The sequence below is a fragment of the Centroberyx gerrardi genome, chromosome 7 (genome assembly GCF_048128805.1).
Source record: "Centroberyx gerrardi isolate f3 chromosome 7, fCenGer3.hap1.cur.20231027, whole genome shotgun sequence".
In the NCBI taxonomy this organism is placed as follows: Eukaryota; Metazoa; Chordata; class Actinopteri; order Beryciformes; family Berycidae; genus Centroberyx; species Centroberyx gerrardi.
Window position 1 is genome coordinate 31803762 of NC_136003.1, and position 25149 is coordinate 31828910.

Here is a 25149-nt window from a genome sequence, read left to right on the forward strand (position 1 = left end):
TGTCTGTGTGTGTGAGAGAGAGAGAAAGAGACATTATATGACCTAATACATCATGTTTTTTCCACAGACTCCACCAGGAAAGGTCAAAGGTTCCCAGTGGTCAGTCTGCCCAGAAGCCTCAAACCGACCTGGACTACATATTTATGGTGTGTAAATGTACACCAACACCTTTAACTTCAGCAACAATATGACAATTACATTTATATTACATGCATATATCATTCTGTTCCAGCTGCTTGAGGAGAACATTGACACTTTTGTGAAGAACGAGCTGAAGAGGTTCCAGAGTGTTCTGACTCTAAATTACACAGATTGCCTAGAGAGGCAGAGTAAGGATGAGGAGGTTATGGACAGTGAGGAGGAAGAGCAGAGGAGGAGCAACAGAGAGGCACTTCTGAAGATCACACTGCACTTCCTGAGGAGAATGAAGCAGGAGCAACTGGCAGACACTTTGCAGAGCAGTAAGAGGCTTTTAACAGGTTTAACATGGTGTAAAGGGATATGGTGGGAAAAAACAAGATTTTTTTCCAGACTGCTTTAAATATACTGTGAACATGCAGAAAAAAAGCATGCTCAACAGAAGAACTTCAACTTATGTAGAAATAGGGTGAAGAAAGTGAGCCTGACCCAGGGATTCTGGAGCATACAGAATAATTATTTAGTAGGTGCAAAATTGCCATATCAGATTTTACTCTAATGAAGACACTGCCCGTGTCAAAACGTGCTTTCTTGACCCCATTTCTACATACTGTACACATGTCATTGCTTGTCCACCCACCATTGATGAACTGGCAAAATATATACATTTGCACATACATTTTTAAATGTCTAAGATCTACCATTCATTGATGTTATTTGCTATTCGTTCGTTCAGAAACTCTTGCTCCCATCTGCCAACGTGAACTCAAATCTAATCTGAAGAAGTGTCAGTGTTTGTTTGAGGGGATTGCTAAAGCAGGAAACCCAACACCTCTGAATCAGGTCTACCCAGAGCTCCACATCACAGAGGGAGAGAGTGGAGAGGTCAATGATGAACATGAGGTCAGACAGATTGAAACAGCATCCAGGAAACCAGTGAGACCAGAAACAACAATCAAATGTGAAGACATCTTTAAACCCTTACCTGGAAGAGATAAACCAATTAGAACAGTGATGACAAAGGGAGTGGCTGGCATTGGGAAAACAGTCTTAACACAGAAGTTCACTCTGGACTGGGCTGAAGACAAAGCCAACCAGGATATACAGTTCACATTTCCATTCACTTTCCGAGAGCTGAATTTGATGAAAGGGAAAAAGTACAGCTTGGTGGAACTTCTTCATCACTTCTTTATTGAGACCAAAGAAGCAGGAATCTGCAGGTTTGACAAGTTCCAGGTTGTGTTCATCTTTGACGGTCTGGATGAGTGTCGACTTCCTCTAGACTTCCAGAACAACGAGATCTGGACTGATGTTACAGAGTCAACCTCAGTGGACGTGCTGCTGACAAACCTCATCAAGGGGAAACTGCTTCCCTCTGCTCGCCTCTGGATAACCACACGACCTGCAGCAGCCAATCAGATCCCTCCTGAGTGTGTTGACATGGTGACAGAGGTGAGAGGGTTCACTGACCCACAGAAGGAGGAGTACTTCAGGAAGAGATTCAGAGATGAAGAACTGACCAGCAGAATCATCTCCCACATCAAGACTTCACGAAGCCTCCACATCATGTGCCACATCCCAGTCTTCTGCTGGATCACTGCTACAGTTCTGGAGCATGTGTTGAAAACAGATGAGAGAAGAGAGATGCCCAAGATCCTGACTGAGATGTACACCCGCTTCCTTGTGGTTCAATCCATACAGGGGAATGTCAAGTATCATGGGAGAGCTGAGACAGATCCACCCTGGACTACAGACACCAGGAAGATGATTCTGTCTCTGGGAAAACTGGCTTTTGAGCATCTGGAGAAAGGCAACCTGATCTTCTATGAAGCAGACCTGACAGAGTGTGGCATTGATATCAGAGCAGCCTCAGTGTACTCAGGAGTGTTCACACAGATCTTCAAAGAGGAGCGTGGGCTGTACCAGGGCAAGGTGTTCTGCTTTGTCCATCTGAGCATTGAGGAGTTTCTGGCTGCTGTTTATGTCTTTCTGACATTCATCAACACTGGTCTCAATCTACTACCAGAACCACAATCAACATCCTGGTGGTCTACACTATTAAGAAAGAAATCTAATGTAAATCACCTCTACCAGAGTGCTGTGGACAAGGCCTTACAGAGTCCAAATGGACACCTGGACTTGTTCCTTCACTTCCTCCTGGGCCTTTCACTGGAGACCAATCAGACTCTCCTACGAGGCCTGCTGACACAGACAGGAAATAGCTCACAGACCAATCAGGAAACAGTCCAGTACATCAAAAGGAAGATCAGGGAGAATCCTTCTCCAGAAAGAAGCATCAATCTGTTCCACTGTCTGAATGAGCTGAATGACCGTTCTCTAGTGGAGGAGATCCAACAGTACCTGAGTTCAGGAAGTCTCTCCACAGAGAAACTCTCCCCTGCTCAGTGGTCGGCTCTGGTCTTCATCTTACTGTCATCAGAAGAAGAGCTGGACGTGTTTGACCTGAAGAAATACTCTGCTTCAGAGGAGGGTCTTCTGAGGCTGCTGCCAGTGGTCCAAGCATCCAATAAAGCTTTGTAAGTGCATAGATAACTGGGCTGATTAAATACTGTATGTGAAATAAGATAGACAAAGCTTTGTAAGTGCCTTGATCACTGGACATAAATTATATCTTTTCTAAAGGAGAAAAATAGATATATATTCAAAGTTATTGTTTGTCTTAATCACTAATGTTTCTTCAGGCTGAGTGGCTGTCAGCTGTCAGAGAGAAGCTGTGAAGCTCTGGCCTCAGTTCTCAGTTCCCAGTCCTCTCGTCTGAGAGAGCTGGACCTGAGTAACAACGACCTGCAGGATTCAGGAGTGAAGCTGCTCTCTGCTGGACCGGGGAGTCCACAATGCAGACTGCTCACTCTCAGGTAAGAACAATTTAATTAATTTAAATAGTTTTTTTAATTTGACACATTTCTCCAAACTAAGGTCCATTCTCTCGCAACAGTCTCTCTCAGGTCAGAATTCCGGAACCGCCAATGAGTAACCCAGAAAGTTGTAGTAGTTGTAGTATCTAGTGCTTACCGGTTATACAATTAATGTTAAGATTCCAATGAGCACATTTAAAGCATGGCTACTTTTGGCCCTGAGTTACAGTGCAGATCTCTTAGTTCTCTATGAGCCGGAGTGCACGCTGATGTCTTCTGGTCCATCTAGACTTAGGACTAAATTATTACACTTTTGTCATCAGCACCCTTAGACTGTTCCTGAGGGACTTAGGCTAGAAAATTCACTTCCATCTTTTAAAACACTAGCCTATGTAAAATACTCTTTTATTGACTTGCGCTTTTGTGTAATGTTTTTGATTATTAGTAGTAGTAATACTATGAAAGCAGTGCCCAAAACACAGACAACAACATTAAAATATAAGAGAATAACATTTATTTTCATGTCCATTGAGGCTGAGTGGCTGTAAGCTGTCAGAGGGAAGCTGTGAAGCTCTGGCCTCAGTTCTCAGCTCCCAGTCCTCTAGTCTGAGAGAGCTGGACCTGAGTAACAACGACCTGCAGGATTCAGGAGTGAAGCTGCTCTCTGCTGGACTGGAGAGTCCACACTGTAGACTAGAAAGTCTCAGGTCAGTATTCATGAACCTGTTCAACAGATGACCATTTAAATCTTTCTTTAAATGCAGGTTAATTTTAGTTATTTTAAAAAAACTTGTGGTACCAAACTTTTACACTTACAGGATATTTCATTATTTCCCTTCTTTCTGCCTTTTTCCTTTTTTTGAGACTTAAAAGAAAGAACTTCTTAGACTTCTAATATTTCTCCAGCAAATTGATCCAAGAACTTTTCGGTTGGACCAAATGAAAACACTAAGCAGATCATTGGGTGGCAATTACAGTTTTTGCTACAGTTATTTTTTTCCGACTTCACTATCACAACTAATTTCAGAGCATTATGTTTACGACAACGTAACTTGTTTTAATCAGGGAGTTCAATGTGTAACTGTTCACTGCTTGTGTGTGTGTGTGTGTGTGTGTGTGTGTGTGTGTGTGTGTGTGTGTGTGTGTAGGTTGTCAGGCTGTCTGCTCACAGAGGAAGGCTGTGCTTCTCTGGCCTCAGCTCTGAGCTCCAACCCCTCCCATCTGAGAGAGCTGGACCTGAGCTACAATCATCCAGGAGACTCAGGAGTGAAGCTGCTCTCTGCTGGACTGGAGGATCCACACTGGAGACTGGACTCTCTCAGGTACGTTATGTTACTCTGCTATTATTTGCTGTTTGCTGCTATTATTATTATATATGGTATTTGTGTGTGGTTTTGTCCTTCGGTCTCAATATTTCATGTTTCTACCTCTTCCACAGTGTTGATCATGGTGGAAAGCATCGCTTGAAGCCAGTGCCCTTCAGGTGTAAGTTGAGCTATTCCAGTGTCATTAAGCTCATTTTAGACTAAACCCTCATGGAAACAGAGGCACACAATAACAAACTACCAGTAAATCAACAAATTATAAAACATAACAGATCAGATCAGACTGCTGCTGTATTGTATCTTATTCTCCCCTTCAGATGCCTGTGAACTCACACTGGACCCAAACACAGCAAACAGGAACCTCTCTCTGTCTGAAGACAACAGAAAGGTGACAGAGGTGAGAGAGGAGCAGCCATATCCTGATCACCCAGAGAGATTTGACTACTGGAAGCAGGTGCTGTGTAGAAATGGTCTGACTGGGCGCTGTTACTGGGAGGTAGAGAAGAAAGGATTAGTTTGTTTAGGAGTGACATACAGAGGAATTAGAAGGAAAGGAAAGGGCGATGACTGCTGGCTTGGATGGAATGACAAGTCCTTGAGTCTGTACTGCTCTGGTTATAGTTACATTGCCTGGCACAATAAGAGAAGAACAATCATACGCCCTCCCCCCTCCTCCGACTCTGACAGACTAGGAGTGTATCTGGACTGGTCTGCTGGCACTCTGTCCTTCTACAGAGTCTCCTCTGACACACTGATCCACATCGGCACCTTCCACTCCACATTCACTGAACCCCTCTACCCTGCGTTTAGATTTGGGTTTGTGTCTGAGTTGTTTGGTTCCTCAGTGTCTCTGGGTCAGATAGAGGAGTAGAGTCGCCTCCTGCGCGGAGAAAGATTCACACTGCTGTCCAAAGACAGCTGCTGAAATCATAGTTCACCCTGTACAGAATCTCACACGCACACGTAGCATTCGACTCTTGAGAGGCACTCTAAATCTGGAGACGCTCAGACACAGATTTCAGGTGAAAAACATAAAGATCTTTAGAGAGTCTAGGTCAAGAGTCTAGGTCAAGCACAGAGAAAACAATGTAATAATCCAGCCCACAATCCAGAATCATTAGTCCAAAATCCACACACAGTATCCAGTTGACAGACACTTCTTACCATACCGCAGAGATTTGGTTTACTCGCCCACTCACAACTACCGCTGATTGAGTGTACTGGCAGGGTTTAAGAAGGGAGCTTCCTGATGCTCTGCAGCCGGGTTCTCTCCACCTCTGCCACACCAGGGCCGGAAAGAATCGGTCCTCCCACACGCTGACCGGTTGTCTCCTGTGTGGGAACGGGTGCTGTCCCTGGTGCGGACGCTCAGTGGAGCCATCTGTCTGGACAACACACACACACACACACACACACCATATACTTTTTTTCCTTTTTGTTTTTCTTTTTGCAAATAATACAACAAGACAGTACAGTGACATACAAAACAACATCAGTACATCAATACATAATTCCTTATGCATATAGAGGGGTACAGCAGGGTACATATAACAGGACAGACGGGACTTAAAAGAAATAAGACAAACAAAACTAAATATACAGAGCTGGTGTGGTGATGGGCTGCATATTGCGGGGTTAATTAGAATCAGAATCAGAATCAGAATCAGGTTTATTGCCAAGTAAAGTTCACAATACAAGGAATTTGCCTTGGTATGTAGGTGCATACAATAAACATGGAGAAAAATAGGAAGTAGAAGTAAAAAAGCACAACAAGTACGGTAAGTCAAAGTCAAGAATATAAATATATTAAAAAAAAAAAAAAAAATGTTTAATGTTTAACTGTTGTTGTGAGGGTATGTTAGTTTTTAGTATTATGGACCAGTTATGGAAAGAGGAATCAGCGCTGAAGGTATTGTAGAAAGGGGGACCAGGTATCTTCAGAACCACACCATATACTTACTTTACTACTCATCCTCCTTTGTACAAACCTGATTCCTCAGTCAGTGTATTTTATGTGTAGGAAAACTGAATATGATTTTAATATGATACAAATTTAAGGTTGAGTACAAATTTGCATGAACAATTTATTTGGAAAATCAGATGGATGAGGCATTTAAGCAGACAGAGCAAGGTTATTGTTGTTCATCTGAGAGTTTGTTGTTGTTGATTGAGAGGTTAACATATTGTATCTCTGTTAGAGCTTCTTCTTTATTTGTTATCTTACTAATCCACTCAAAGCTAAACATCTTGTTTCTTCAATTGTTTCCCAGAATAAATGTTTACATGAAAATTGTTTGATCTTTTTCATTTCAAAGCATAGTTTTAAACTTTTTTTTTTTTAAATTATTATTTCTAATTATGATTGCCCCAAAATAAGCCAATATATTGTTCTTTTGTTTTATAAGTTGTGAGTCACAAATTATCATAATCAAGGAAAGTGTAGTATATGACATCACTGATTTTCATTGCCAGATTGGTTAAGCCATGTCAGGGACACTCATATTCACATGTTAAGTGTCTAATTATGAAAACAAAAACACACAAAAATATACGTTTTTAATATAGATGCATTGCACAATTGGTGCTGATGGAACAAATCTAGTTATAAAATTAAAAAAAAAAAAAAAAGCAAAGACAGCTCCTTATAGGCCCTTTTCACATCGTCATGGTAACAGCTTCTGCATTAAGGAACTGCAGAGAAACAGGTGCATTACAACTTCCTGTTGTCAGCTCTGGCCTTCACTAAATCGCTCCATAACCTGCCCAAAATTATCATTGGTGAAGTACAAAGACTAAACTAGAGAAAGACTACAAGTTCTTCACCTCAAATTTCCTCTTCACAAAAATAGAATTGCCACAGGAAGTTGTAATGCACCGGTTTCTGACGGCATGCAAAGAGCCTATTGGGTCAGACACAAGATCAATGTTGTCAGAGGTTTGCATCTTGTGAGCTCATCGTTTAAAACATAAAACATTAAAAATACTGCCAAATAGGACATTGTCCACTTATTCTGCTAAATTACCCTTCAAGCAAGAGTGAAGAGTAGGCTAGTGTTTCCACTTTGGGGAGCCTAAGACCATGGCTGCTCAACATTTCAAAGCCAGTGAAGAACTTACATTTTCATCTGCTGAGTAGCCTTATATTTTGTTGTAAAAAATGTTACCTAATTTGTTGACATTAATATGTAACTATGACTGCTCTAAAATAAGCCAATATTGTTGTTTGGTCTTATAAGTTGAGCCCTATTTATCCCAGTACAAAAGTAATGTGTATTTTGCCGATGACCACTAGATGGCAGCATTTCATTTAATGCAGCAATATGTTGTACAGTGTAAAGGTGAAGGGACTCTGTTAAGATTTTGTGTAGTGACGTCGCCCTCTTGTGGTTTATACTGGCTACAGCATGTGTGCAGGTTGGCGGGTTTACTGTCGTTTGTTGCTTTGCATTTTGTTTCTACTCTGAAAATAAAGGAACGGAATGCTGAAAATGTTCTTTATCTGTAGTATGGTATGTGGTTGAGGTTGATATAGTCTGCAGTAGCTACTACTAAACTATTATAGACTCTGGTGAGGGCAGTTTCATATCCTGATAAGAAAATCCATGTATATATGAATCAGCAGGATGAGATTTTTACATGCCTCCGCTAATATCAGCATAGGCTATCCCAGTATGCTAATATTCCCACTGTAAGGGACCTAAGACTTTGAGTCCACTAGCCTACATTTCAAAGCAAATATAGGCTACTCTTTTCTTTGTATTATTTTTTTTATTTATCTTGTAGTCTGCTCTATGTATCAAACAGTGGCGGTGGTGATTTTGATGAAAAAGATTAAGCGTAGAAGATATGGCCGGTTGATAAAAACATGTTTCCATTTCAAAGCAGCTGACTTTGACAGAGCAGACAGAGCGAACACAGCTGGACCACTGATCCTTTTATATTATCCTACAGAGGTTAATGCACTGAAGATGGAAAACTTCCTATGAATTACAATTTGTTTAATGTGTATTTTCTACTATGACCAGTAGAGGTCAGAATTTCATTAAACACAACAGTATATTTTTCACACCTATGAGCAACTGAGAGACTGCAAGCCACCTGCATGTCTTTGGACTGTGGGAGGAAACCGGAAGAAGACGAGGAGAAAATGCAAACTGCACACAGAAAGGATCAAGAATCGAGCCTGGGACATTTTTAACTGTGAGGCAACAGCACTGACCGCTCACCCCAGTGATTTTCTTAATTATTTGGTATGAAACCCTTTTACAAGCCCAATTTTACCAGTTATGACCATATTTTGGAACTTTCTTAACATGATCAGAATAGAAGTTTTTACTCCAGAAAATAAACTTCTAACAGCCTTAATATACATGTACAAGTCAGCTGTTATTTTTCTGTCAGTCCCTGGATCAAAAGCTCAAACAAAAAATTCCAGACAGAACAAAATATCCAAAGAATTGATTTTCAAACAAGGCCAGTTGTGTGGTTGCAGTGAGTGTTAACATGCACAGGGTTTTCAGCGGCTCGTTTCCTTGTAAAGCTCACATTTTTGGATAATGTGATCTGTTAAGAATGAGTATTTCTCTGTGGAGTGAGGCCGCCCTCTAGTGGTTTGTACTCGCTACAGCAGGTGTGCAGGTGGACTGGGTTACTGTAGTTTTATGTTGTTGCTCTGCATTCTGAAAGCAAAGGAGTAGGCCTAGTATAAAAAAATATTTCTGTACATAAATACTATTATAAATGTGTGTCCTTGGGATGTAGATAGTATGTAGTAGATACTATTAGTAATAATCCTATTACTAGTAATAGGATTAGTAATAGCAGTAGCCTATAGTAGCAGTTGTTGTTGTTGTTAATTTATTATAGACTAGTAGTTATAGCAGTTGAAGTAGTAATATAAATACCAATACAAATAGTAGTTGTTACAATCGTAGTAGTAGTAATATTAGCGGTAGAAGCAGTAGTAGTACTAACAGTAGTAGAAGTAACTTTATTTGTATAGCACTTTTCTAAAAAACAAAACAAAAAAGAACAAAAAATGTACAAAGTGCTTTACATACAATAAAACACAAAGAGACAGTGAGGTAAAAGTAAGATAGTACTTTATTGATCCCCTTGGGGAAATTGAGGAAGTAGCCTACCTCAATCAAATAAAATAAAAATTAGATAAAAAGGAGAGTACTGAAAATGTTAACAAGAAAAAAAAAAAGAAAAGATAAAGGTAAAAAAACAACAAATCTTAATGAGTTTCATTAACTGGACACCCAGAGCACACCCATCACCCACCCATGAACACACCCAGTGACCCAGCAGCACCTCAACACCCCAGCAGCACCTCCATAACGACATCCAGCTCACCGCAAACACGACACTCCGGCCAGTGTGCACACACAGCACAGGCCAACACCAACCCAACACCAACCAACACCAACCCAACACCAACCCAACACCAACCCAACACCAACCAACACCAACCCAACACCAACCCAACACCAGCCGACACCAACCCAACACCAACCCAACACCAGCCGACACCACCGCACCTGACACACCCGCCGTCCACACCCCAACCAACAATTCAATCCACCCGCATCAACCCTCATGCCGTGACAAAGTCTAACCTAGTGAAACCGGTTCTGCTAGTAGTTGGCCTAGTAGCACTAGCAGCAGTAGGCTAGTAGTAAATATTGTAGAAGAAATAGGCTAGGAACAGTGCAATAAGTAGTAGCAGCAGTAGTAGCCTAATTGTAGCAGTAGTAATAATAATTGTTGTACTTTTAAGCAAAGTTCTGGTAATACTATTATTTATAGTCCTATCCAGGTTCTAAAGGTAACTAATAAAGTACTACTACTATTTCTATCCTGTGATCTTTCTCATCCCTCTGCTCAGCATCCTTCAGCTCTTTTTGTTGCAGTTGATAAATGTATTGTGCAGCTTTTCTGTCTAGTTTTCTTTTCCATCTCCCTCTGAACACATTTGAGCTTCTTTCTTATTTCCTGCCCTGAACAGCCTTTTTCTTATCTTATCTAGATCTAGATCCTAGAACAGAGGTTCACAGCTGTTTTCCTCAGGACTCCTAACTCTCACCCCACTGCTGTCAGTGTAGCTTCATTCAGACACACACTGCTTGTAATTTGGACTGATAAAGGTCAGTGAATGCAGGATTTATTTGCTTTGGTCGTTCTAAATATACTACTGATTGGTTTACAATCGGCTGCTCATTGGACATTTTTTTGGCAGCAGTCAGTTTTCTTCTACGAGACAATATGCTAATAATTGGAATTATAGACTTGGTTTAAAAAATTATAATACTAATAATTTGAGTTGGAAATTACAGTTTCATATGTTGAGATGGTTCTTCTTTTCTCTTTTTGCTGCATCTCTCCCCCTCTCTCTCTCTCCCTTTCTATCTATCTAGCAATCTCTCTCTCTCTCAGGTGAATTTCCTTAAAGCTGCTGACTGCTTTCACTTTAACATATTGGAGTGGCGCAGATTATTTTCACCACCAAAGGGTATTGTAACCAGCATGACAGTTTCCAGTGTATTATATTTTAATGATCTCAGCATATCTTTTATCATACTGTCACTGTCTATTGTTAGGTTATTTAGAGTAAAATTCTGAAATGTCAGTGTTAAAGGTGTGTCTGTCTGAAAACCAGCTGTTTAGGTTCAGTTTGTCAACAGTTTTCAAATATATTAGTGTTCGTGGGTGTTAATGTAAACGTTATCTAATACAAGAAGAAGTAGTTGGCTAGTAGTAATTTTTTGTGTTGCTTTCTGAACACGTTTAATCAGGCCACCCAGATGCCTGCACAGCCTACAGGTTTGAGGTTTGTACACTTGATTTATGTGTGTGATACTCATGATATATTCTGTAATGGAAGCCTTGAAGTAATTAATCAGTCCACTGTGTTTCTGTAAAGTTGTACTCTCTACTATGAGTCAGTCTGAGGAGAGAGAGGAGGGGCTCCCTCCCTCTAAAACCACTCTGTCTGGGGAACATGACAGCCAGACCAAAGCTAAGAGGTAAGATGAGGATCTCTAACTGTCCATGACTGTTCTCCATCTCAGAGCTCAGCAGTGAAATCATTACAGCATCATTATTCAGAGTAAAAGCTCTGTCTCTGTTGTGTTGAAGCCCAGTCCAGCAGGAGAGACCAGACTCCCCTGTACCCAGCTGTGTGTCCATGAAGAGTGACTGGTCTATGGATCAACCTCGAAATTTTAAAGATAAACATCTTTCTGAAAATATGTAAGTCATTATTTTAGTATGTTAGCATTACTAAGAAAGTAAAATTGTCTTCTTCATAAGGACACAGATGCCTTCACTGTGTTCATAATGTTTCTATCAGGATCCAGCAGGAGAGACCAGACTCCCCTGAACCCAGCTGTGTGTCCATGAAGAGTGACTGGTCTATGGATCAACCTATTGCCTTCAAAGATGGACACCAGTCGGAAGGTAAATGAGTACAATCCCCATGGATAATCTGGTTAAATCATTGACTGTTTAATGGTCAATAATGAGTGTAAAATGTAAAGTTAAGACCTGCCCATCTAACCATCAGTGATGAACTGAATAGAAAGGAGTGGGAAAATATATATACATTTAGCAGTAAAGTATTACATATCTCATACTTACTGTAACATTGTCCCTTTGATGTTATTTGTTGTTTGTTCATTCAGGAACTCTTGCTCCCGTCTGCCAGCGTAAAGTCAAATCTAATCTGAAGGAGAAGTTTCAGTGTCTGTTTGAGGGGATTGCTAAAGCAGGAAACCCAACACTTCTGAATCAGATCTACACAGAGCTCCACATCACAGAGGGAGAGAGTGGAGAGGTCAATGATGAACATGAGGTCAGACAGATTGAAACAGCATCCAGGAAACCAGTGAGACCAGAAACAACAATCAAATGTGAAGACATCTTTAAACCCTTACCTGGAAGAGATAAAGCAATCAGAACAGTGATGACAAAGGGAGTGGCTGGCATTGGGAAAACAGTCTTAACACAGAAGTTCACTCTGGACTGGGCTGAAGACAAAGCCAACCACAATATACAGTTCACATTTCCATTCACTTTCAGAGAGCTGAATTTGCTGAAAGGGAAAAAGTACAGCTTGGTGGAACTTCTTCATCACTTCTTCATTGAGACCAAAGCAGCAGGAATCTGCAGGTTTGACAAGTTCCAGGTTGTGTTCATCTTTGACGGTCTGGATGAGTGTCGACTTCCTCTAGACTTCCAGAACAACGAGATCTGGACTGATGTTACAGAGTCAACCTCAGTGGACGTGCTGCTGACAAACCTCATCAAGGGGAAACTGCTTCCCTCTGCTCGCCTCTGGATAACCACACGACCTGCAGCAGCCAATCAGATCCCTCCTGAGTGTGTTGACATGGTGACAGAGGTGAGAGGGTTCACTGACCCACAGAAGGAGGAGTACTTCAGGAAGAGAATCAGAGATGAGGAGCTGGACAGCAGAATCATCTCCCACATCAAGACTTCACGAAGCCTCCACATCATGTGCCACATCCCAGTCTTCTGCTGGATCACTGCTACAGTTCTGGAGCATGTGTTGAAAACAGATGAGAGAGGAGAGATGCCCAAGACCCTGACTGAGATGTACATCCACTTCCTGGTGGTTCAATCCATACAGGGGAATGTCAAGTATCATGGGAGAGCCGAGACAGATCCACTCTGGACTACAGAGACCAGGAAGATGATTCTGTCTCTGGGAAAACTGGCTTTTGAGCAGCTGGAGAAAGGCAACCTGATCTTCTATGAAGCCGACCTGACAGAGTGTGGCATTGATATCAGAGCAGCCTCAGTGTACTCAGGAGTGTTCACACAGATCTTTAAAGAGGAGTGTGGGCTGAACCAGGACAAGGTCTTCTGCTTTGTCCATCTGAGCATTCAGGAGTTTCTGGCTGCTGTTTATGTCTTTCTGACATTCATCAACACTGATGTCAATCTACTGTCAGAACCACAATCAACATCCTGGTGTCCTACACTATTAAGAATGAAATCTAGCTTAAATCACCTCTACCAGAGTGCTGTGGACAAGGCCTTACAGAGTCCAAATGGACACCTGGACTTGTTCCTCCGCTTCCTCCTGGGTCTTTCACTGGAGACCAATCAGACTCTCCTACAAGGCCTGCTGACACAGACAGGAAGTTGCTCACAGACCAATCAGAAAACAGTCCAGTACATCAAGGACAAGATCAGGAAGAATCCTTCTCCAGAGAGAAGCATCAATCTGTTCCACTGTCTGAATGAGCTGAATGACCGTTCTCTAGTGGAGGAGATCCAACAGTACCTGAGATCAGGAAGTCTCTCCACAGTCAAACTCTCCCCTGCTCAGTGGTCGGCTCTGGTCTTCATCTTACTGTCATCAGAAGAAGAGCTGGACGTGTTTGACCTGAAGAAATACTCTGCTTCAGAGGAGGGTCTTCTGAGGCTGCTGCCAGTGGTCAAAGCTTCCAATAAAGCTTTGTAGGTGCATAGATAACTGGACAGAATCAAAATACTAAATCTAATATTCATACAGAAGAGGAACAATAAATCTTTCTCAAGTTTTTGTTTTTCTTTATCGCCAATTCTTCTTCAGGCTGAGTGGCTGTAAGCTGTCAGAGAGAAGCTGTGAAGCTCTGGCCTCAGTTCTCAGCTCCCAGTCCTCTAGTCTGAGAGAGCTGGACCTGAGTAACAACGACCTGCAGGATTCAGGAGTGAAGCTGCTCTCTGCTGGACTGGAGAGTCCACACTGTAGACTGGAAAGTCTCAGGTCAGGATTCCTCAACCTGTTCAACACATGACCATTTAAATCCTAGTTTACATGTAGGTTACCACCATTTCCACAAAAATGTCTAGCCTCTGTAAATTAGGTTTGAGGATATTTCATTATTTCCCTTCTTTCTGCCTTTTTTGTTTAGACCTAAAAGAAAGAACTTCTAAGACGTCTCAGATTCTTCAGCAAATTGATCCAAGAAATTTTGAATTGGACCAAATGAAGACATTAAGCAGATCATTGGGTCAACTGGTTGTGGTGGTGACAGATTTTGCTAGCGTCTGAGTTCATTGTCACGTCATTTCAGACAGCTAGGTTCTCTTTTTCGCACGGCGGCAGAAAGTGGTGATTTAGGTTGCGCAAACCAGTTGTGTGAAAACAAAAGTGAAACTTAACATTCCACAATTTGCTGCAAACTCGCCTGCGTTAGTAACGAGATTTGTAGACAGTAACACGTCCTCTGATGCCCTACAGACTTTAATGGTAGGTAGCGTTATATCTTGTGGTATTTAAGTAACGTTATGGAATTAGGTAATTTAACCATGTCGCTTCAGTGCATAGAATTGAACACATGAGCTGTGGGTCTGTGCTTGTTCACAAAACACCTGTTTACAAAAGCAGGCAAAAGCTTCCCTCAGTAAAACAAAAAAAACAAAAAACATATACGTACAGTATATCACTGGAAGAAAACTCACAATATGTAGGTGTTTGCTACTATTTGTGTGTGTGTGTGTGTGTGTGTGTGTGTGTGTGTGTGTGTGCGTGTGTGTGTGTGTAGCTTGTCAGGTTGTCTGCTCACAGAGGAAGGCTGTGCTTCTCTGGCCTCAGCTCTGAGCTCCAACCCCTCCCATCTGAGAGAGCTGGACCTGAGCTACAATCATCCAGGAGACTCAGGAGTGAAGCTGCTGTCTGCTGGACTGGAGGATCCACACTGGAGACTGGACTCTCTCAGGTAGGTGATGTTACTGTACAAGGACATTATGCACCATTTTGTCCATTTGTCTTTCTCAATATTTCTTGTTTCTACCTCTTCCACAGTGTTGACCATTGTGGGAAGCATCGCTTGAAACCAGCACCCTTCAGATGTAAGTTGAGCTTTCCTAGGGTCATTAAACACATCATCGACTAAACCCCCATGGACACAGAGGCATACAATTAATAACAAACTACCAATAAATCAACAAACGATGAACATCTGGTTTATTAGATCAAAACCTGTTGCTGTATTGTGTCTTGTTCCCCCGCATCAGATGCCTGTGAACTCACACTGGACCCAAACACAGCAAACAGGAACCTCTCTCTGTCTGAGGACAACAGAAAGGTGACAGTGGTGAGAGAGGAGCAGCCATATCCTGATCACCCAGAGAGATTTGACTACTGGAAACAGGTGCTGTGTAGAAATGGTCTGACTGGGCGCTGTTACTGGGAGGTAGAGTGGGAAGAATGGGTTTATATAGGAGTGACTTACAGAGGAATCACAAGGAGAGGAGAGGGTGATGACTGCTTGCTTGGAGCGAATGACAAGTCCTGGAGTCTGTTCTGCTCTGATGAGAGTTGCTCTGTCTGTCACAAGAAGAGAAGAACAGAGATACGAATCCCCTCCTCTGTCTCTAACAGAGTAGGAGTGTATCTGGACTGGTCTGCTGGCTCTCTGTCCTTCTACAGAGTCTCCTCTGACACACTGATCCACCTCCACACCTTCCACTCCACATTCACCGAACCCCTCTACCCTGCGTTTAAGTTTAAGTTTGGGGTTCAGCAGTTTGGTTCCTCGGTGTCTCTGTGTCAGATAGAGTAGGGAGAGTCGCCTCCTCATACTCCTGCTCAAAAACAGCTGCTGAAATGATAGTTCACTCTGTACAGGATCACACACATACATGCACACACACACACTTTAAATTATTAATGTTTGCATTTTCATCTAACTTTACTACTCAATTTTACTATAAACAAACATGATCCATCAATCTATATGTATTCTACACATACACATCACACATGTACAAGATCATGGACATTTTATTTGGAAGATATTTATAAAACGAAATGAATGAGATATTTAACTAGACAGAATGAAGTTATTATTGTTTATCTGAGAGTCTGTTGTTGAATATTGACAGGTTAAAATATTTTTCTTTTATTATTGGTATTTGGTATATTTGGTACTTTATTAATCTCTACAATTATTTATCAGAATTAAAGTTTAAATGAACATCATGCTAGTTTTTTAATCTTTTTTAATCATTATTTTAAAGCATAGTTTCAATCATATTGTTTACTTAATATGTGCACAGTAATATGCACTATCAGTCCTCTTCCGTTTGTTCCAGTCTTTTTGTTTGAGGCTCTATCTTTGTGCTGTAAGTGAAATTGTACCTTGGGGGACATACAGTAAAGACATAGAGAGCAACACATAGAATTAACCAATTTTAACCACAGTGGTCTCATTTGTCCTGAGTAAGTTAAGTTGTGTAAATGATTTTTAAATGTGGCTCTCAGCAAGTTGGCTTTGGAGGATTTTTTTAAATGCTGTTGTCATTGGCATAGAAGGTCATTCCTGTGCTGGACTATTTTGGTTTTTGAAATTTGAAATTTTTAATGTAACTTTATGTAATGGTTTTAACCCATTTATTGTTTAATCAACCTATTTTATGTAAAGCACTTTGAGTTGCATTCTATGTATGAAAGGTGCTGTATAAATTAAATAAACTTAAACTTAACTCAAACTCATTTTTCATGAATGATGCTAAGCTATCAAGAATAATCTGGGAGTGACATATTGAGGCTATAGGTGCTTTAAGGTAATGGGATCTGTTAGGATAAGGTTTTTGGTGTGGAGTGAGGACGCCCTCTTGTGGATTGTACTGAATACAGCATGTGTGCAGGTTGACTGGCTTTCTGTAGTTTCATGTTGCTGCTCTGCACTCTGGTTTTGTCGTTGCGGTCGTTGTGAACATAGCCTATCCAACATTTTACTATTCAGATGCTACTAGCTGCAGCTAATGGAAAATGTTACCGCTAACACTGATGAACTAGACTAAACACAAATCAAGTAACACGGCATACATACTTTGTTCCTGTATAATATGTGAGTAAATGCGAATTTAGTAATTTAGCTCGAGGTTGACTCTGGTCTGACCCCATGCTTTGCCACTCTCCTTCTTAGCACTTTAAAGGCCCATTCATATCTAGAACGATAACTATAAAGATAACTATAACTGTAAAACGATTTAAATCATTATAAGTAATTAGAATGTTTGTGTTCACACTACAACTATAACTATGAAAACATCCAAAACGACAACTATAACTATATTCTTGGTTCCATCTCAACCTGACAACCTTAGCCTGTTTTAGAACAGGTGCTCCAAGCCGTTGGGCTCCGGGTCCGGCACTCCCCTCCCTCTCCTTCTTACTCTTTTAGCCTCTTCTGTTATAAGCTTCGTTTAGTTTTGTTGCAGAGGGCCCAGCAGTTACAGTCCTGTCTTCCATGTTACCACTATCTGCCATATTGATTAGCTTCACGCTGTTCAATCTAAGCAACCAGTCTGCATTCAAACTGCCTCTGTTTACTTCCTGGTTTGGTTGAGGCCCATCCTTTCTGCCCTAAGTCAGTACGGCACCAAATCGTACCCGGGGGACACAATGAAAGAACAGACTGAATAGACACATAGACTAAATCTTTTTTTGCCGTGATGGTCTCATTTTTCTACAGACACATTGTTATGCTATCAAAATGAATTGGAGGATGATATAATCAGATACAAATCATACACGCAGGGGCTTTAAACTGAGATCAATTCCATAGTCACCTATATGGTCACATGACTAGGTCAACATAATATAGTGGTAATGCCAGTGTAATGCTACGTGGGAGACCTGGGTCCGAATCTCAAGTCTTCAAAATACATTGCCTCAAATAAATCTTTGGTTTATTTTAAATAGAATCTGGCAGATTATTTGCAGTTGATTCAAGATGGAGCATTTTACATAGTTATTTGATTATTTATTGATGGATAACTGCTTAGTAGGGGGACAAAATAGGTGGCAACACAGGACAGGATGGTGAGTAAATTGTATGATGTAGCAGAAAGTTCTTCATTACACTTCTTTCTTATTGTTGTTGAGACCCATAGATAGTGTAGAAAATTTGGGATGTAATATTGTGAACAAGGTGTGATGATGAGACATAATCAGATAAAGGTGTTTACATGACAATTTTAATATTCAGAGTATTGCCTTAATCAGGTTATGACACATCTGCTCTCAAACATCCCTCCTTTCCTTTAAGGTCCAAGCTAAGTTTCTCCATAGGACAAGGGCATATAGTTACATCAGACCCTCTGTATTGATGAAAGTGTTTGTTTTCTGCCCTAACAGCCAGTGGGCTACACACACACACACACACACACACACACACACACACACACACACACGATACAATGATGGCAGGGGACGCAACAATGAGAGTGGAAAAACATCATCTGTTTATCAAATACGTTGTTTTGTCTGTCGCTGAGGCATGGAGGCATTTGAATGGGAAAGGGAGCGGAGCCATACCATACCATGCCAACAATGACCTGCATTTACATAGACATTTACCTTCAACTACCATTTACCTTCAACTACGACGACCTGGGTTCAATCTCGAACTCATGCCAAGTTTTCTGCTGTGACAGAAGTTTTCATTTTCAGCAAAAGTTTTTCTTATCTAACCATGTAGGTATAGCATGAATCAATGTGTAGGTATAGCATGAATCAAGGGTGTATAACTTTTCTGTCATCCTTGATCACTCTGGGGTCACAGGAATATTTGTTCCATCCATTATCTGAGTGCTGTGACCTCTGACCCTTGACTTCCGTACAATGGGCTGCTTGTTTGTGATCTAGGAATTAAAGCCTATGTTACTGTTGTACATCATCATAACTGTGCATTCACATTGATAGCAGCTTGGTTTTTGTGTCGCTCTACTGTGACCTACGACTGCATATGCAGTGTTGCAGATACGAAGTTTTAATCACTCATCACAAATCATGTATTTTCTTTTGCTTTGGTGTTGCCTTTTGTAGTGTTACATCATTTTGATGAGTCAACATAGCTAGCTAAAGTGCTCATGAACAAAAACAAGCACAGATCCTTTACAGATCAACGGTGCATGTGTTCAATTCAATTCAATGCACTGAAGCATTACAACACAGTTATCGGTTAAATAATTCCACTAACGTCACTTAAATACCACAGGCAATAACGTTGCCTAAGGTTAAAGTTTATAGGGCAACAGAAGACGTGGATGTATGTAAATTAACGGCAGAGATTGGGGCTCAGTGTGGGAGCAATGCTTGGCTAACATGACGCGTTTATCGGTTAAATTACCCATTCCACCAACGTCACATAGCTCAGGTAATAACGTTACCATTAAGGTTTGCAGGACAGCAGAAGATGTGGATGTCTGTAAATTGACAGCGATGAGTGTGGCCCAATGTGCGAGATCCAATATGGCATTATCAGTGTATGGGACTGAATGTGGCATTTAGCCCATAGGCAAGAGGCCATTTCTTAGTCAAAGACGCCCTCTAGAGGCCATCTCACGAAGCGACATCTCACTAAGTGTTACCTAACTGACTGACTGAATTTGCCTCGTGATGCCTTCGGCTGCACCATGGGAAAAACTTACCATCGACCCCAACGATGGAGGCAACCGTTCTCCAAGCTTTTTTTTTTTTTTTAGACGTTTATTCCTGTAGTCTTTCCAACAAAAGTTGTAGAGAACTTAAAGCTTTGAATGGCTGGAATCAACTTCTCGTCCATTTTGCACTTGCATCATTGAACTAATGTCCATTAAACAACAGGGAAACAAAGAAGACAAGAAATCTGATTAGGTGTGGATGACCAATGACAGCAAAAAGTTAAGACGTGGCCAACTTTTCTCAGCCATCAAGCTTGTTGAGTGTCCACACATCAGCTGAGTTTTGCTGGTCACTCCGCTCTATAGGAAATTAATGGACTTCCTATGACTTGTTGATTGCGTTGCTCTCAGTGTGAACACAGGGTTAGTCTCTCTAGATAAAAGCGTCACCTAAATTACTGAAATGTAAGTCAAGATGTAAAATGTAAGAGATGGAATATGTATTTATGACAACTTGATGGCCAGGTCCTACATGGAAAGCTTAGACCCATCTGTGGAGGACTGAACACCAAGATGCTGCAATGAGGCAGAACTCTGCTTTCCATGGCTGCAGGGATTCGACAGAGAGGAAGAAAGAGATTAAGGTAATGGGGAGGGGTGGGGCGGCTCCTCGATGTGTATACCCAGGTGATTTTTGCCCACACTGCTCTGATTGGTCAGTTAGATGGACAGTAGAATGTATCAAAGCTCTGATTGGTGTGGAAAATTGTGCTGCAGTGATGTAAAGGAAGCCTGCTGGGTTTTTCCTCTACTCCGCTCCCTGACCACTGGAAACCCACAGCATCTGATCTCCCTTCACTGCTGCCGTCATCCAGGTGAGTGGTGATGTATTGAAACCAGGCCGGGGGTGCTGGGTCGAGCAAGGCACTAACACTGCCGGGGTGAGGGGGTCTAGTCCCGGTGTAGCTCAAAGGGTCGAGCAAAGGAACTAATACTGCCGAGGTGAGAGGTTCTAGTCCCACAGGCGCCGCCCATGTTAGAAATGTACTGTACGCATTCATGGTACTGTAAGGTGCTTTGGATGAAAGCCTCAGTCACTTATGTTAGAGGAAACTGAAACAACAAATCAACAAAGGAACCTTTGTCTTAGAAAACTGGACCTCGACTTCAGCCAAATGGTCCTAAAGAGATAAACAACTATAAAATGTGTTTATCGCTTTGATTTCTACAGACTGTTTGTTATACATTTTGTTTTTACCACGTTTATAGTCCATTCACCTGTTTTATCCTGCTGTAACTCTGTTTTTAATTCATTTAGTTATTTATCTGGCTGATTTTTATTCAGTATTGTTTTATTGCTTGAGACTCGGAGCCGTCTGCTGTGTTCAGCCTGGCTCCTCATCCTGCTGCTCTGATGGGGAATCGACTTTGCTCTTATACCTTTTGAGTGATTTTGATTGTGTTTTTGCTCATAATAATTCAAAGAGGGCCCAATGCACTCTCTTGTGATGAATAAAAGTTTAAAGCCTTTATTTCACATTGGCAATTTGAATAGTTTAAATCTGACTGAAGCGTCTCCACTCACTCTGTCAGATCCTTCATGTCAGTCAGTTTTTAAATAAATAAAAGCTTTATTTTTTAGTTATTTTTAAAGACATCAGACTGATTTTTAACATGTTGTTGTAGTATCCGTTCTGAAAGCCACCTGTTGATTGATTTCTGTCATGGACATTTCTCATACCAAGCACAAATCCTCATCTTTGCTTTTTTAATTTGTGCTTTTGCTTATGTTGTTTGTAACTTTTCTTTTTTCATGATTAGTAGTTTTCTTTGTTTTCACAATAATCAGTAAGAACAATACAGACAGTGATGATTATAAGAATAATAATCATGGTAATACAAAGTAATACATAAATAATACAAGAGAAATCTTTTAAAAGAGGGTGGTGATATGAAGGTGATTTGTAATCAGCATACAGTAACAGTATAGCAGGTTAAGAAATAACTGAAAGAGACCAGTACACAATTTTTATTCCAAATAAAATACATAGTTTCTTCTATCATTATGAGCTGGAAATGCTATTACACACCCATGATGAAGCTATATGGTGTTCACCTCATTTAGAATAATAATCCCTTACATTGTTTATCTGTAACTTTTCTGTTTGCCGTGATGCTGCTGCCTTGGCCCGGCCTCTCTGGAAAAGAGATGTTCAGTCTCTATGAGATAAATCAAAATTTGCATGTAAATGTAATTATGTGCTGTTTTGTGTGTGTGTGTGTGTGTGTGTGTGAGAGAGAGAGAGAGAGAGAGAGAGAGAGAGAGAGAGAGAGAGATTAAATTTAAAGCAATATTCCACTTAGTTTTAACATGGTTATTCGGCTCTTGACCGCCATGAAAACCAGAATATAATCTCCTCACCAAGATCAGATGCAGCTGGACGTTCAGATTTTTACCACGAAAATACTGAAAACATTTAACTAGGCATTGAAGACGTTGGTGAACAGATTCAACAACAGAACTGACTGTTGGCCGAATGTTTTTAATAACATAATTTCTCCAAATAGCATTTTTATTGATAGAAGAGAACACAGCGGAGGGATACCATTTTGGACGAGATAGTTCCTGTTTGAGAGATCGGATCTACTTTTTTCTTTTTTTTAAATACTAATTTTAGTGTAAACCAAGAATAAAAATGCAAAATGAGGGCGGACCCGAGGATGCTTTATTGTCTTAAAAGTAGGATCTGTTGTTGAATCTGTTCACCAACGTGTTAAATGTCAGTTTTCAGGTTATTTTCGTATATTCAAATGAATGGGAAGTAAAAATCCAAAAGCTACAAACTCGTCCAGCTGCATCTGATCTTGGTGATTAGTTTATATTCTGGTTTTCATGGTGGTCAAGAGCCAAATAACTATGATAAATAATAATGTTAAGTGCAATATTGCTTTAAAAGAAAAGAAAACTTTATATCTAATTTAATGTAGTAGTACAGTAATCATATATATAATCATTCCAACTCTACTTTGAAGCCTCTCTGAAGAAAACATGGGGAAAACCCACACTCTCCTCCTCCTCCTCCTCCTCCTCCTCCTCCTCCCTGCTCCTCTGTGTGTGGAGGTCACAGGACTGAGGTCAAAGTTCACCGTGTTGCTCAATATGCGCTGGACGGGTGCCCAGGCCTACTGCAGACAGCACTACATCGACCTGGTCACCATCAGAGACGAAGAGGAGAATCTGGAGTTTTTCAACAACTGGGGCTGGATCGGTTTGTACCGAGAGGATCCGACCTCCGAGTGGAAATGGTCCAGAGGAGGAGAGACGGCCAACTTCACCGCCTGGAAACCTGGTGAGCAGGGCTGGGAAGTAACTGAGTATTTTTATTTTTGTACTGTACTCGAGTACAGTAGTTATGTGCTGTTTTTGAGTCTATTTTAATTACCTGTATACACTACTTATTTCAGATATAAAAAAAAAAGAAAAGGTCACACCATCCAGGTTTTAGCATCGGCATCTTTACATTGGCGATCTGTTCCTTTTAGAATTGATTTTAAGATTTTACTGATCACTTTTAAAGCACAGATGAGTCTGGCACCATGGTATCACAGACCTTTTAACCCTACATGAAGACAAAGCGTTTCCACATGTAGTGATGACCTACTTCTACTACGCTGTCGTAGCTTGAAGTAGTAACTAAACAATTAAACTGATCAATATGACGATTGTGGTCAGGAAACTGTTGCTCCAGATCCTTCAAAATTGGAAATTTAATTAAATTAAATTTCATTTTTAATTTATTTAGTCTCCATCTTTGTTGCTCAGTGCTCATTGCTGTGGTGTTTCTGCTCTGTACTTCCCAGAGATCACCTGTCAATCAAACAGTGTGGGCGGGGCTTGGATTTTCTGTTGATGCAGTTTGAGTTTCTCTTTTCTTTGTCTGTTCAGCCATGGTGGCTATCACTGCTCATGCTAACTGCCCAGTTCTTCTTCTTCTGTTTATTCCAAACAAACCGGAAACGTAAAACGCATCACTTCCTGTGCGGCAGAGGATTTTTCCCAGGAAAGAGCGACCAGACACCGGCTGTTTAGAACAGACAGTGGAGAAGATTTAACTGGATAGGTTGGATCACTGTTGTGTTATACCAATCAACAGTAAAGAGTGGCAAAACAGACATTTAATTATGTGAAAATGTCACAGATTATTACTTTAATGCATTAAATATATATACATTCAGCTATTACAGTTTTTCACATGCAGGCAGTGTTTTGGAGCACAGACAAGCATCCTACAGGAAAGATCAATTGTCAACAAAGATATGATCAAATATCAATATAAAATGTCAACATAAAATATTTCTAATGACCTAATACAAATTAAAGAATTATCACAGGATTCAAATACAAATAACTATATGCATCATTCCGCTGAGACAAAAATATGCTAAATAATCACAGTGTTCAGTATGGCTCTGACATATTGAATACTAATTTAGTATTTTTTCTTTCACCAGAATTTTACCAGAGTGTTTGTACTTTCACAAAAAGCCAATTCCATCAGTGTATTACTACTTTTATTTGGTAAAGGACTTGTCTGCCTCTTCCTTTGTCTGCAGGTGAGCCTAAAACCGGGAGGAACTGTGCTTTTAAGATATCCGGAGAGAAAAACTGGAGGACTGCTCAATGCTATCATCGCAATTATTTCATGTGCTACGATGAGAGGCTGGTTCTGGTCCGGGAGGAGAAGACGTGGGAGGAGGCCTTGCAGCACTGCAGGGCTCTGGAGCCGGTGGACCCCAGTAAACCCCCCACCGCCTACCTGAACCACCGCTACGACCTCGCCAGCCTATGGACTCCAGACGACCATGACTACGCCCGAGAGAAAGCGCAGGAGGCTTCCACTGATGAGGTAGGGTGTGTTTCTGCACTGTGTGTTTGTGTGAATATAAGCAATGTGCCGCTGTACGTAGAGAGAGCTGAATACTTCGCTTTAATTCTGTGTTAAACAGTGTGTGTGAGAGTGTGTGTCCACCTTTCTGTCTCCTAAATGCTCGGTAGGTGTGGACAGGCCTGCGTTTCCTGGCTGGCCGGTGGGTGTGGGTGGGTGGAGACAGAGTGCAGTACCAGACACTTCCTGGCTGCGCGGCCCAGCAGCACTGCGGCACCCTGGGTAAGAACGCCACCAGAGCCTGGGAGCCAAAGGACTGTACGGAGAGAAGGAACTTCCTCTGCTACAAAAAGCCTTAAAATCTCACAGCTTTGTCAGATGTTTCCTACTTCTTCTTCTCTGCTCATAAAAATTATTTTGTTTTCATTTTCTCCCAAATCACATAGCAGGCAGATTCCGTCCTACTATGATGTGACACTGAATCTTACTGTTTCTACTACAGCTAATGGTATCTAC

General features: G+C 41.1%; 2 protein-coding genes across 2 annotated transcripts in view; both read left to right on the forward strand.

The window, feature by feature from the left end:
• Positions 1-16846, forward strand: part of LOC139916982 (uncharacterized) — a 99772-nt gene extending 82926 nt beyond the window's left edge. The window contains exons 15-19 of the mRNA XM_078284741.1: positions 2841-3014; positions 3548-3721; positions 4163-4336; positions 4453-4499; positions 15371-16846. Coding sequence (XP_078140867.1) covers positions 2841-3014; positions 3548-3721; positions 4163-4336; positions 4453-4499; positions 15371-15918 — 1117 coding nt within the window. The 3' untranslated portion in view covers positions 15919-16846. The remainder of the gene's footprint in view (positions 1-2840; positions 3015-3547; positions 3722-4162; positions 4337-4452; positions 4500-15370) is intronic.
• On the forward strand, positions 10828-15164 carry LOC144539531 (NACHT, LRR and PYD domains-containing protein 3-like). Its single transcript, XM_078284941.1, has 7 exons — positions 10828-10853; positions 11137-11171; positions 11265-11367; positions 11480-11593; positions 11694-11800; positions 12025-12668; positions 15159-15164. The coding sequence occupies exons 3-7, from the start codon at positions 11279-11281 to the stop codon at positions 15162-15164; spliced, it is 960 nt and encodes a 319-aa protein (XP_078141067.1). The 5' UTR covers positions 10828-10853; positions 11137-11171; positions 11265-11278.
• Positions 16847-25149: the final 8303 nt, after the last annotated feature.

What these genes read in the sequence shown, in the direction of transcription:
- LOC144539531 (XM_078284941.1), top strand. Translation starts at nt 11,279, where the DNA reads ATGAGTCAGTCTGAGGAGAGAGAGGAGGGGCTCCCTCCCTCTAAAACC. An exon ending in AGCCAGACCAAAGCTAAGAG is followed by an intron (nt 11,368 to 11,479) that starts GTAAGATGAGGA and finishes GTTGTGTTGAAG; the next exon opens with CCCAGTCCAGCAGGAGAGAC. An exon ending in AAACATCTTTCTGAAAATAT is followed by an intron (nt 11,594 to 11,693) that starts GTAAGTCATTAT and finishes TGTTTCTATCAG; the next exon opens with GATCCAGCAGGAGAGACCAG.